The following is a 14,520-nucleotide window of genomic DNA, read 5'->3' on the forward strand; positions in this document are numbered from 1 at the left end:
GTTTAGGATTTAGATATGGTTTAGGGTTTAGTGTATTTGGTTTAGGTTTTAGAGTATAGGGTTTGGGTTTTAGATTTTAGACTTTATTGTTTAGGGTATAGGGTATAGGCTTTAAGGTTTGGTGTATAGGATTTACGGTTCAGTGTTTAGGGTTAAGGGTTTAGGGTTTAGAGTTTTGTTTGTAGAATTTATGGTATAGAGTTTAGGGTTTAGGGTTTTATGGTTTATGGTTTAGGGTTTAGTGTTTAACATTTAGATATAGGGTTTAGGGTTTAGTGTATAGGGTTTAGGTTTTAGAGTTTAGGATGTCGATTTTAGAATTTATGGTTTAGGGTTTAGGGTATATGGTATAGGGTTTAAGGTTTAGGTTTAGTGTGTAGGGTTAAGAGTTGGTGGTTTAGGGTTGATTTAGGGTTTAGGGTTTAGAGTTAGGGTTTAGAGTTTAAGGTTTAGTGTTTAGGGTTTATGGTTTAAGGTTTAAGGTTTAGATTTTAGAATTTATGGTTTAGGGTTTAGTTTTTACAATTTAAGGTTTAGAATATAGATAAATGGTTTAGAGTTTAGGGTTTAGTGTACTGGATTTAGGGTTTAGGGTTTATGATTTAGTGTATAGGGTTTAAGGTATATGGTTTAGTGTAGCGACCCCGACAAATCGTCAAGTGACGGCGTCGGCTACGTGGGTCCCATTACCTGATTATAAGTCTTTAAGATAACGTTTGACCAAAATATGTCGCCTTCATTTCAAAATAAAGATTGTTTCAAAGTTTACAAGAATTGTTCAACCAAAAGTTAAGTTACAACGTTATAGATACGATTGAAATCTATGCGACACGGTTTAAAGTAAAGTCAAAAGACGCTCCATGAAATGCATGTATACTCGACATCGGATGCAAGTATCAAATAGTAAGCGGAAGCATGTTTCACATATCGTGCAAGACCTGAGAAAAACATAGAAATCTGTCAACGAAAACGTTGGTGAAATCATAGGTTTAAGTAAGTAAGTACAAGTGAACCACAAGATTTGCATCAATGAAATAATAGTAATACATTCCAAAAGTTTGTTTCACGAGCACCCAATTATCAAAGCTTAACATTCCTTCCATTGTATACCCCATCACTTAGTGCTAGAACAAACACTGATTCTCGAAAATATATTTCATCCGTAGACGGTAGCGAACCGTCAAGGATGAGGGTTGTCAACCCATATGGCCATATAACATAAGTTCTCGCTTACACCCGGCAAGTGTAACTAATGATAATCGAATTGAGGATTTTTGTTCTAAACTCGTATGTAGAATGTTTGTTTTCCCGTTCTTGTGTTCACTTAGTTCAAAAGAATCGTTTATGTTTTCTCATCCCAAATATAAGTTCAAAAAGAGTAAAAGTGGGACTATGATCTCACCTTGAATGCACGAGTAGCAAGGTACTTCAACAAGTAAATGTGTGCAAAGAACAATGCTAGTCTTGACCTAAACAAATAGGTTGTATCAATAACGACAGTCACGATTGGTCAAAGATGTTCAATTAGTCCTATGGCTCGACACGACTCGATTATGTAGCATGTGAAGCAAATTGTCAAGTTTCATGCAAGATACAAGTATAGAATCATGTTAGAAAGATTGCATAATTAATTGGTTAAGTTTGACAAAAAGTCAAACTTGGTCGGGTCAAAGTCAACGAAAAAGTCAACATGTTCGGGTCGGGTCCCGAACTATTTTTCTGAGGTTTTTAATCATATATGAGCATGTTAGAACAAGTTTCATGTGAATCGGAGGTCCGTAGTATGCCAAACATTTTTCATAAAATGGACACCGGAGACAGAAGCTGGGCACGGCTTATGCCGCGCCGCGGCACCCTTCTGTCGCGCCGCGACAATAGGCGGGTGCTGGTGCCTGGTCTGTTTCACTTGTCCAACTTGGTCAAAACTTCAAACAACCACAAAACGCAAACCGTAAACAACTAGAAGACGTATCTTATACCGTTGGAAAGCTCTTTTGACAAGGAACACAACTAAGCACTTATCATCAAACGACAACATCATTTACAATAGCCGAAAACTCCTCAAGTGATCATTAAAAGTCCATTTTCAAAGTTTCAAGTTCGTAAAACGTATTTTATGATTCGGGAATCCAATTTACACATACGATATGCCGTTTCGAAGGTAATTAAGCATACATTGCATCTAAACACTTACTAACAACATTAACAAGTATTCAACGCATCAAAAGTTCGTTTCAAAGTCTATCAGACCCTAGTCAAACATCACAAAATCCTTAATCGGGTTTTTGAAGTTTTCTTAATCAACCTACACATCAAATTGAAGCTAATGATGCTAGTAACACATTTAATACATGAACTTTAACAATTAAACAACATTTACTCATCCAAAATCAAAGATTAAGCACACCCATTTCAAAGTTCATACTAGTTACTCCCAATCGACAAATCGAGCAAACAAAACATATATTAATGCTAGACACGAGCCATAGACACTAACTAACACAATTTCAAGTCAAAAACACGAATTTATAGAAATCTAGAGTTTTTAGAAAGTTACACAAACTCGATGAAATTGGTACCAAAATGTAGAGGATGAAGAGAGGATCACGAAAATGTAATTTGTTTTGAAGTTTGCTTCCAATCCCGAATTTAGATGATGATTTTATGAAGTTGGGGTTTGTGTGTGTGTTCTTGCTAGAGAGAAAGAGAGAGAGAGGGAGATGGTTGAATGGTGGTGATTGGGGTGGACTAGTTGACCTAGTCAACTAGTTTGCCCCGTGTCAATTTTAGTCCCTCGAGTTTAGAAGCGGGTGCGGGATTTAACCGATCGAATAATTTAAATTACACGAGAGTACGGGAGACGTTATCTTCCAACAACGAGAATATTTAAAATGTTACATAACAAAGGATACGAATCTAGATACGAAGGGTATTATTTAAAAAGAAAAAGACGGGCGTTAAAGTAATTTAACGGAAAAATGCGGGATGTTACATTTAGGGTTTATGGTTTAGATTTTAGAATTTAAGGTTTAGGGTTTAGGGTTTCGAGTATAGGGTTTAGGGTTTAGAGTTTAGGGTTTAGAGTTTAGGGTAAAAGGTTCGTGGTTTTGGGTTTAGGGTTGGTTTATGGTTTAGGGTTTAGGGTTTAGATATAGGGTTTAGCGTTTAATTCAAAACCCTAAACCATATATACTAAAAATATAATGTTTCAACTCATTATAGGCTGACGAATTACGACAAAAGACTTTCTCATGGATGCACAAATACCTAACAACAAGACAAAGAGTTATGACAGGAATGCTTGGCATGTACCTAATAGGAAGATTAATGCATGTTTAGTAAGTGCAAATATAGTACATATATTTTCATCTAGACATAACAATACGTTTGATGTGAAATGTACTTAAGAGAAAATACTTGTAATTGGTATTACGTGCCATACATTTGTAAAAAAAGGTCATGTCTTAACTCTCAAGTTATGAGTTATCCAAAACATATGAATATGATACAGTAGTTATAACGTTAGTATCTCCACTCCTCCATTGTTATTCTTCAACTATTTCATATTGTTTATGGACTTTAGGTTCGACTGCCCATATGCAATTTCTGTTAAATAGATAAATGACTTTTTTCTTTTACCTCTTAATATTGTAAATAAAGTTTGGATGCTTCCCTCACATTTATCTTATCTTTATTGTTTTTATGATGAATACGAATACGGATAATCTTATCTATATTGTTTTTATGATGGAACGACTATGAATCATTTATAGACTTTGTAATACTTGCTACGTTTTATGTAGCCTACATTGTCGGCTGCTGGAAGAAATGCACCCCGACTTGGGAACCTTGGACATATAACACGCATTGCAAATAAAATATTGTAGCTGGCTAATACTGATAGTCGTATTCAGACACATATTCAGGTGTGCTATTATTCGTTGAAAGATTGATAATATTGTCTGTTCATTACTTAATTTGTGCATTATAATAGTATTGCGTCTGTAGTGAAGAATAACGCACTAAGATTGATAACTGAAACTCATCTTTTTACAAATATTAGGTGTTACATATGGATATTTCATTTTCTCGTGGAAACCTAATTTAAGCTTGTTTTTGAGATCCAGGAAAATAACGAATGGAATGAGTGGCAGACTACGGCATTACAGGTTAAGAATATGGTGGGAAGTGTGTATCGATGGGCATGTGGGTATGTTTTCTGCCATCCTGCTGCATGTACATTTACAATCCTACAAAGAATTTTTTTTATGATTCCTGCGTAAAATATTTGTGTAAAACAAACAAATGTGAGTCTTCTTGTGCTCCTTATATGGCCATAGAGCGTTGAATATTGAGGCTCATTTGTTCTTCCTTCACCTGAGTTCTGTAGCCCTAATGTCTAGGTGTTGCCGTAGATTTTATGGGTATGTTTTCTGCTAACCAACTGTCATGTACATATATACAAGCCTACAAATATTTTTTTATTACTTTTTCTTTGATAATTTTGCACATATATATTAATCTGCGAAACAAACCAAACGTAAGTCATATTGTTCTCTTATGTAACATCGCGATAGAGCTGATGGCTATCGAGGTCAAGTACTGCTTTCCTTTTGTTCTGTAGCCATAATGTTTAGGTTTTGCCTTTTATTCTTCACTTTCTTCTCTTTAGGTTTAGTGTTTTGGGTTTAGTTTAAGGGTATAGGTTTTAGAGTTTAGGGTTAAGATTTTAGAATTTATGGTTTAGAGTTTAGGGTATAGTGTTTAAGGTTTAGGGTTTAGGATTTAGGTTTTAGTGTGTAAGGTTAAGGGTCGGTGGTTAAGGGTTTAGGGTTGATTTAGGGTTTAGGGTTTTGGGTTTAGATATAGGGTTTAGGGTTTAGGTTAGGGTTTAGGGTTTAGATTCTAGGGTGTAGGATTTAGTGTTCAGATTTAGGGTTTAGGTTTAGGGCTTAGATTCTAGGGTTTAGGGTTTAGGGTTTATATTTTAGGGATTAGGGATTAGGGTTGGGGTTTAGAGTTTTTAAGGTTTAGGTTTGGGTTTAGGGTTTAGATTTAGGGTGTAGGGTTTAGAGGTTAGGGTTTTGGGTTTAGATTTGGGGTTTAGGTTAGGGTTTAGGGTTTAGATTTTAGAGTTTAGGTTTAGGGTTTTGGGTTTAGATTTAGGTTTTAAGGTTTAAGATTTAGGTTAGGGTTTAGATTCTAGGGTGTAGAGTTTTGGGTTTAGATTTAGGGTTTATGGTTTTAGGTTTAGGGTTTAGGGTTTAGGGTTTAGATTCTAAGGTTTATATTTTAGGGCTTAGGGTTTATGTTAGGGTTTAGATTTAGGGTGTAAGATTTAGAGTTTTGGGTTTAGATTTAGGGTTTAGGGTTTAGATTTTAGGATTTAGAGTTTAGATTTAGGGTTTAAATTATTGGGTGTAGGATTTTGGATTTAGGTTTAGGGTTATTGTAGGGTGTAGGGTTTAGGTTTAGGGTTTAGTGTCTAGGGTTTAAGGTTTATATTTTATGGCTTAGGGTTTAGGGTTTAGAGTTTAGATTTAGAGTGTAGGGTTTAGAGTTTAAGTTTGGGGTTTTGGGCTTAGATTTAGAGTTTAGGTTAGGGTTTAGGGTTTAAGAGTTCAGGTTCAGGGTTTAGGTTAGAGTTTAGGGTTTAGATTCTAGGGTGTAGGGTTTTGGGTTTAGGGTTTACGGTTTAGGTTTAGAGTTTGGATTCTACGGCTTAGGGTTTATATTTTAGGACTTAGGGTTTAGTGTTTATAGGGTTTATGTTAGGATTTAGGGTTTAGAATTAGGGTGTAGGGTTTAAAGTTTAGGTTTAGAGTTTTGGTTTTAGATTTAGGGTTTAGGGTTTAGATTTAGGGTTTAAGGTTTAAATTTTAGGGTTTAGAGTTTAGGTTTAGGTTTAGGTTTTTGGGTTTAGATTTAGGATTTAAGATTAGATTCTAGGGTTTAGATTTTGGGGCTTAGGGTTTTTGGTTAGGGTTTAGATTTAGTTTTTAATTCAAAGGATTTAGAAGAGTTTAGAGTTTAAGGTGTAGGGTTTAGATTTTAGGGTGTAAGGTTTAGATTTTATGGTTTAAATTATAGAGTTTAAGGTCTAAGTTAGGGTTACCTAATATTATCATATGAGATCTGTAATATGTACATTAGTTTTACTAATTAAATCTGTAATCTGTATAAAATGATGTATTTTTACTATCATTTCAAGGTATGATTTAACTAATCTTAAATCATGTTGAATATGGGTTTTTAAAAGTAATGTAACCAATACATGTAACCTATAGTTTGTGTTTGGTTCTACCTTCTACTAGCTTTTGCACAATAACTTTGTCATCTCAACATTACCACGAACAATTACCTTAGTAGTCACGATGGCGCGTTGAATGTGACTAATATATGATTCACGTTAATTGTATTCAATATGAGCTATTGGGTATTGTAGTGTTAAAAATTATGCAGTAATTCATAACAAATGGCTCTGTCTCTACCCCTATATCATTTCAAACATCACAAATTATTTGATGCACATAATTGAATTTAGTTAGTTGTATTGAAAGAAGCAATGGGTTGATGAATTGATACATAATAGGAGTTTTGAATGAAACGAATTCATTAACCAATTTAGGATCCGCTTCCGATCCAAGAAATTGTTCAAGTTTGATGTTAACTTAAGCATGTATAAACTCAACACCTTTCAAATACAATATAATATGATATTAATAAATGATTTCAACTTTCAAAAATCCCGCGAAATCGCGGGTCTTTAACTAGTATATATATATATATATATATATATATATATATATATATATATATATATATATATATATATATATATATATATATATATATATATATATATATCTTCTCTTTTATATATAATAACAAAATGTAAAATAGGTCATCTTAAAAGAGTTAATCAATCTTAACCACCCATTAAATTAAACATATTTGATCTAAACCTTTGATTATTTACTAATCTAGCTCATTACCTCATAAATATAGCCTTGATTTGTTTGATTAAAAAATACCGTTACACATAGAAAAGTGACGGCCAAATTAGGGATTTTAGGGGTCTTTTATTCTCCTCCTCATTCTGCACCAAAAAAACCCTAAAATCCTCTACCCCATCGTTCACGATCAAACTACACTAAAAAACCTAATTCCCTCTCAAAGCACACACGACTATCATCAAAATCAAAATCGATAATCAATTCTTCCTCTACCTAAATCGAATTTGCATTCCGAATAGCACAAGAAGAAGATACGCTGGTGCTACGAATCGTTATTCATCTCGGAGCAAGTTTGATCCATCTGTCAATGCTTCTAATTCAGTCGATTTTCGTATTGTAATCCTACTTTTCAAGGTAGATTTATAGATAACATTTTGATATAATTAGATATAAATCGTCAAATTATGGTTTTACCTTTGTAGGAGGTGTTTAGGGACAATTCACGAGTAATTATAATTATATGGATCCTATTCAATTATTAGTAATTGTTTACAATAATTTTAATTATTGTATTAAAATATGATTATTTTGACACTGAGTTGTTGGAAATCACAATTATGATATTATTGTTGTACAACTCAACTGAAACTACAATAGTCACTTTTAGAATTATATGTTGAAGAAAACTTTCCACTGTTTGTTAAACCCGGGAGATGAATAATAAATTTTCATGTATTATTTGTAGCTTCATTTAATTTTCAAGTACTAATTGTGGCTTAATTTATATGCTCGTGTTCATTCATGTATCTAGCAATTCAATATGTCTTGACCAAATTATATTTATTAGTAAGTACATAGTGGTTTGATACTGAGACTCGGATTGACTCTACTTGTGACTTGTGAGGTAGATGTCAACTGCTACATAATAACTTGAGATGTCTATTAGGAACAACACGTTGGAAGATGTTTATATAATTCTTCAAATGCGCCTCCGTTGTGAGATTTACAGAAATGGGAAAGTAATGTCTGGAAAAGTTTTTGCTGTTTCAAACGAGGTTGTGGATGATCATGGTTCTAACCCGTATCTTTCCAAAAACGGGTACTATGAACATGACGTCTTATTACTAAGGTTAGTTATAGTTATTGACTCATGTTGTTCTCTTTAAATGAACATCAATTTGTGCATCCATTTAGTGACATAATCTTTTGTAATAATTGGTACAAGGTGATGGATGGTGTCATAGTAGCAACACCTATGGGAACTACAATCTGCACATATGAAACGTATGAGAAAGATAATAACTTGTGTTTCAATAAAGCGTATATGCATACGTGGTTACGTTTGGCATGGAAGGTATATTGCTGAATTTTTATATCTATTTGCTACTACAGTATACAGTTTCAAACAAATATGTATGTTTATGTTAAAATCCTCTTTGGTATACATTTGAGTGAGTTCGACCCGTTTGAACAACTAAGTGTCAAAATAGGTCCTTCTTAATTTAGACATGACCCATATGATTAAGTAAATTGGAATGTTTTTGTATTTTAAAAATGAATTTAGGGTGATTTTTTTTTTTTATTAAAAAGTAAGTTTTGACCCATTTGGTATAAATTGTCAACATGACTTTTGGGCCTATTTTGCGGGTGCGTAAGATGAAAGTAGTGAAGTTTTGATGAAAACTAATTATTACAAATATATATGTTACTGGTAACAATCCTCTTTGGTATACTTCTTTGTTTATAATTTCAACATTCAATGGTTTTTTCGATTATAATTTCAACCGTTAAGGGTTATTTGTAGCGATTTTTCATAAAAAGCTGCTAACTTTGAATTATCTGGTGCAGGAATCTATGTGCACGCCTTTCACATACCCAGAACATATTACCATATGGAGATATTTACATATGTCTTCATTTGGTCTAAATGGGTTGATCAAAAAGCATTTAGATCCTGGTGATTATCTTGGGGCAACTAATCGCAGGTAACTCTACTTATCATTATCATATGTATTCTTCTAGGCATGGAATTATTTAAAAATCGATCATGTGTTGTGTTATGTGGGAAAATACATGATATGTTTTTTTAGCAAATGCTATGTTTTAAACCGATCATGTATTATTACTTATTATGGACAAAAAATTGTTAAACTATTCATATGTATTTTGCACATTTAAAGCTTAGATTCTTGGTTAGTAATCTAAATCTTTGTTTCAAGAAATGTCAATACTTAGATTCTTGGTTAGTAAACTTTTCATATGCTACTCTTAGTTAATACGGAGTATGTATAACTTATCTCAGGTGTTGAAATGGTTTTGTCCAATTGAGTAGTATGCACGTTTCATGTTTTCGTATCATTCTACTTCTTTGTCGTTCATCATTTTAGGTTACTATTTGGCATAACTATATGCATTATATTTAATTGGAATGGTGTTTAATACGATTCACAAGAAACACATTTTCACTATACTATGTATCGATAGTAATGCCTCTTCTATGTTATTGTTCAGGTTATCCTATCTTCAATTGACTCTGGCAAATACATACAGTGCACTACTACCTTAGGTAACACTCTCGTGGTTTCCGTGATTCCTCAGGATCAAAGTTGCAGTTATATCAATTTATTGTGGCTGCTATGGTTAAGTTTAAAGGTCACAAACTTGGCGGGGTAGTAAAGGATTAAATGAGTCATTTTTGGTATGGTTGTTCACTACAACTCATTCTAAGTATTAGTGTGTCTAAGAGTTTTCAAGTGTCTAAAATATGAATACACTATAGATTGAGAGGTCTTTCCTGACAAGCAAGAAAAGCGTCATGCTTTGGAGTTATTTAAATCAGCTATTCACTTGGTAATCGGCTAATTTATTTATAATTAAGTTCTCCAAGGATTATTTACATTTTTAATAAGTGCATGTACCATTTGATGTTCATGTTTATCCTTTTTTCCAGTTTGATAGGATAACTATTGGTTCAGATCTATAAGGAACACACTCGATTTTATATTTTGATGATGAAAATGAAGGTTAGTCCTAATAAGACATTTTTCAAATTAACTCATTTTAGCAATAGTGTATACATTTGTGAGATTCTTCATTTAAATAGTATTTAATGAAGATGGGAAGTTGGGTTCATGGGTCGGATAATGGGTCAAACATGTTTTAATTATAACATGTCATTTTTTTGTACAGTACCTGGGTCGGGCCAGGTTGTATGGGCTGATGCACTGACACTTTTTTCATTCATTTTGTTAAAGGTAAAATGTAAAAAAGGTAAAAGGTAGAAGGTTTGGCTACCCGGGAGGGCGAGTAATCCGACCCCATACTCTAATGTACGCAACCCAGCAGGATTACTCCCTGGCTGTTTCCAACCTTTCCCTGACCACCACTAAATATTCGTCCCAGACGGGATTCATTGTGTTAAAGGATATCTAGCTAAACCATCAAATTACAAAAGCAATTTATACATAAAATACAATTTGAAAGATTTTTGAAAGACCATGCGTTTGAGATGAAAGACCACCAAGGTTGATAACTATAGGTAAAAGTGATCAAATATCCACTGCTAGAGTTCATCCTCGTGATCAAGTTTACTTGCTTTGACAAATAAAACCATTATACTTGGTAGAGCATATCTTGGCTTTATTGGATTCCATCCAAGGATCTGCTCTACCGATTTCCTTACCAATTTATGTTTTAGTTTTTGTTACGCTGTCATTAATTTGATATGAATTTACCTTTAATCTGGAAGACAGTGGTAGTAGCACCGTATATCGTAAATTACACGGGAGCACTCTCCCGTCAATACCATGGTACGATTACGCCATTTTAGCTAAATCAGTGTGCTACTTGACAACATGCCACACTCGATATCGTTGTAGGTTGATGGCTGGTAGTCCTTAAGGAAACGAATAATTACTGTGTTGCAGAAGTGAAACTCAACTCACTCTTAATGAATTAAGTATACAGGTTCACCAGTGAACTCTTTCTGTAGCGCTTACACACGAATTTTTAAACAGTTGTTTGCATGTCCAGATGAAATCATAACTACTACCGAGGGTCCTTGGCTTAAAAGGGGAAATAGCAAGCCAACTTGAGTTTCTTCGCAGGGGATGCAAGGTCGACTTCTTTTACCTCATAAAAATTGCAACATATTATGTTTATGTTCTATCTTCTTAAGGTTTGCAGGGTCCAACGAAGATGAATGCTTTACCGTACACTTCATCATCCTGCTGTAATATTACACTTGAACATGTCAAGTGATTTTTACGTATGTGGGTTTTGTCAGTCGGTTAATATATTAATGCTTAAAACTATCTTACAAGTATGTAAACATTAAACTTATGTTGGTATGCTTATCGTTTTATGTTTACCTTTAATTGTTCTGTTTATCCTTTTAAATGTTGGTATGCTTATAATGCCCCATTTAAAAAGATGCATGTGTGCTTTATGTTAATTGTTTCAGAAGAGCTAATGGTCTTTGTAATGGTTATCATGGTTATCAATGTGTAAAAACTTGTATATTTTTTTTACAAATTCAACTCTAAACTAATAATGTAACTATCTATTAGTACTACAAACAAAATGACATTAATAGGCTACTATTATATTTTCTTTTGCTTTGTAATCAAACGAACTTATTATATATAAAGCTACTTTACTGGAATCATCACAATTTTGATAATGCTCATGCATCGGATGATGTTGAAAAGGTGAAATTCGGGTCTTACATGGGATGATGTTGAGTGGGTGAAATTGATCACTTCAACTTTAAATTTTATTGTCTTATCAAAATATTCAACTTATATGTTGCCGTATATAATTGATCAAATGCGACAGTTGCTTATTTTCGGGTTGAAATTTTGAGTTGATTTGATTCAAAAGAAGTTCGCTTTCTCTGCTCTTCAAAAAACACAAATATCGGGTCTTTGGATGTGGGTCAAAATTGTTGTTTTTGGATGTGGGTCATGTTTGCGTAGCAGCAATCATTTAAATAATATAAAATATCAGTTTATGGAGTTTCAAATTTATTCTTGATTAGTCTCATACAAAAGCCCCGCGAATTCGCGGGCATTAAACTAGTATATATATATATATATATATATATATATATATATATATATATATATATATATATATATATATATATATATATATATATATAAAGATTATAAAGATCCGATGGTACATACAGACGACAATGATTGAAATTGTAAAGGCTCGCTCTGATCGTCCTACAAACAATGGATGAAAATAATGATTGAAAGAGAGCGAGCGCATTGAAAAAGTAAAGATACAACAAACGTACAACCATCAAACCTAAATCTAAACACAACATAAACCCGGGCACGTATCTAACGCCACAATCAACACTACTTAACAGCTGCACACTAAAATGAACGTCGGGCACTCCAGCAACACCTAACCCGAGGCCTGCAAATCAAAATAACCTCTCGTACCCGAAGAACCATATAACACTCCAAACCAGAGAACCACATGCTCGTCAAGTAAACCTCGGTTCTTGAAGTCAAAACTGCAACATGGTAGGCCCCACAAGCTATTTCCTCAACAAAACTTTTAGACAATTTTCCTTCAACACGAGTTGGGAGTTTGCCATCAGCTTGAGGGTTAACGAGTTGACCATAAACTTGACCTCCCATTGTGTACACATGACCCGAAGTTGTAAGTGCAACCGTCATGCTATGTCCACATGCAACTTGACAAAAATTCGGGTCAACAAATGAAGAAACGAAAGTGAGAACAAGTTTAGTTTCTTTATCACCATGGCCAAGTCGACATTTATCACCATCTCCCCATGTAAATAATTTCCCCGAAGAACAATTACTAAAACTTGAATTATTAATCATGATTTCAACAATTGCAGCAGTATGCCAAACACCACAAGCGGTTTTTACAGTTCGAAGTCCATTTAAAGATTCAACTTCACGAGGTTTTGAATTACTTTTTCTATCTCCGTGTCCTAATACACCAAATGTCCCATCATCAAAAGTAAATAATTGACCTGAAGAAGTGACTATAGCTGTATGGTAGGGTCCATGAAAGGACCCGACCCAATCCATAGGGACGAATACAATAACATACGATTACATCGCGAGGCATTTGACCTGTATATGATACGTTTTATAAACATTGCATTCTTTTGAAAAGATATATCATAAATGAATATTTAAAATTCAATGTTTTCGACATCTGATGATTTCTACATATAGACAATCACCGTAAATAACAGTTTACAAGAATACTTCCGTTGACAATGCAGTCAAAATAAATACACGGTGATGATTTTGTGAATGCAATGCTTCCTCGAATAAAACATGTATGACTCCATGCACATGGTTTCTCTAACATATATTCAAACAGCGGAAGACTTCTAGGAACCTGAGAATAAACATGCTTTAAACGTCAACATAAAGTTGGTGAGATATAGGTTTAATGCTAGCAGCGTTATAAATATAGACCACAAGATTTCATATACATAAACGTTTTAATAAAAATATTCTAAGTTGTTGAGCACTTGATAACCATACTTAACATTTAATCAACGTCGCATATTCCATTTATTATGAAATCTTACTACACCGTACCAAGTGTAGTCACCGAAACGAAGTACTGTGCAACCGTTGAATACTGGTCGTCCAGTCCGGTTGGGGTTGTCAGGCCCGATAGATCTATCAACAGGATTCGCGTTTACAATACCTCATGTAAATAGTAGTTACCAGTATGCCAGTGGTACAACTCAACGTAGAATATATATTTTTAATCACTTGTGTCCATAACGTAAATCATAAAATGCATGTATTCTCATCCCAAAATATTTGTAGTTTAAAAGTGGGACTATATACTCACTTTTGCCTTGAAGGTATTTAACTCGACTTGGTCTCCGATAGATATCACGAACCTAACCATATATATATATATATATATATATATATATATATATATATATATATATATATATATATATATATATATATATAATATATCAACATATTTTCTTTTCAAGTAATCGTTACATATATATATATATATATATATATACTTATAATACTTTTAATATTTTCTTAGTCCGTAGTTAGCAGTCCGATGTTAGTGGTCCACAATTAGTTGCTCAATAAAATAAATAAAGACCCCATCGTATTCGTATTGATCAGAATTAATCTCGACCCATGGTACCATGTTGTCAAATGACGTGTTGCGTACATAAAGTACCGTGTTGTCAAATGACGTGTTGCGTACAATCATGAGGTCTTATGATTAATCTTCTTGTGTTGTTTACGGGTGGTCCTGAAATATATAAAATCAAATTATAAGTAATTATATATAAAATATCATATTAATTAAAAAAAGATATGATTAATTTATTTATCTCCAAATATTTTCGTAGCTAAACTAGCTTCGGATACCCAATCTTGTTTTAGTCGTAGTTTCTTCATTACAACTCCGTTTTTGTTGGTTCAACTTGTCACTTCCTTGGATCGAGTCAAATTTTAAGAATATGAACTGAAAATACCTTAGTTTGTATTCGAAATCACAGGTTATAGGTCAA

The 14,520-nt window shown here is 33.5% G+C and overlaps 2 protein-coding genes across 12 annotated transcripts; one reads left to right on the forward strand and one right to left on the reverse strand.

The window, feature by feature from the left end:
- The first annotated feature begins 7,050 nt into the window (after positions 1-7,050).
- LOC139862115 (uncharacterized) lies at positions 7,051-11,332 on the forward strand. 11 transcript variants are annotated; one of them, XR_011764056.1, is made up of 7 exons: positions 7,051-7,370; positions 7,903-8,085; positions 8,182-8,310; positions 8,805-8,941; positions 9,468-9,806; positions 9,907-9,979; positions 10,989-11,332. XR_011764056.1 is itself a non-coding variant. In XM_071850664.1 (5 exons), exons 3-5 carry the CDS (start codon positions 8,185-8,187, stop codon positions 9,520-9,522), a joined length of 318 nt encoding a protein of 105 aa, XP_071706765.1. In that variant the 5' UTR covers positions 7,051-7,370; positions 7,865-8,085; positions 8,182-8,184; the 3' UTR covers positions 9,523-11,332. The 11 variants fall into 11 exon arrangements, 5 of the variants coding, with proteins under 5 accessions (XP_071706765.1, XP_071706764.1, XP_071706767.1 ...); XR_011764054.1 differs by having other exon boundaries at positions 9,468-9,654; positions 9,736-9,806; positions 9,907-11,332; XR_011764058.1 differs by having other exon boundaries at positions 9,555-9,654; positions 9,736-9,806; positions 9,907-11,332.
- Positions 11,333-12,121: 789 nt separating this feature from the next.
- Positions 12,122-13,033, reverse strand: LOC139864553 (PH, RCC1 and FYVE domains-containing protein 1-like). Its single transcript, XM_071853134.1, has 3 exons — positions 12,439-13,033; positions 12,262-12,386; positions 12,122-12,187 (listed from the first exon to the last, which is right to left on the reverse strand). Exons 1-3 carry the CDS (start codon positions 13,031-13,033, stop codon positions 12,122-12,124), a joined length of 786 nt encoding a protein of 261 aa, XP_071709235.1.
- Positions 13,034-14,520: the final 1,487 nt, after the last annotated feature.

The sequence above is a fragment of the Rutidosis leptorrhynchoides genome, chromosome 8 (assembly GCF_046630445.1).
Source record: "Rutidosis leptorrhynchoides isolate AG116_Rl617_1_P2 chromosome 8, CSIRO_AGI_Rlap_v1, whole genome shotgun sequence".
Classification (NCBI taxonomy): domain Eukaryota; kingdom Viridiplantae; phylum Streptophyta; class Magnoliopsida; order Asterales; family Asteraceae; genus Rutidosis; species Rutidosis leptorrhynchoides.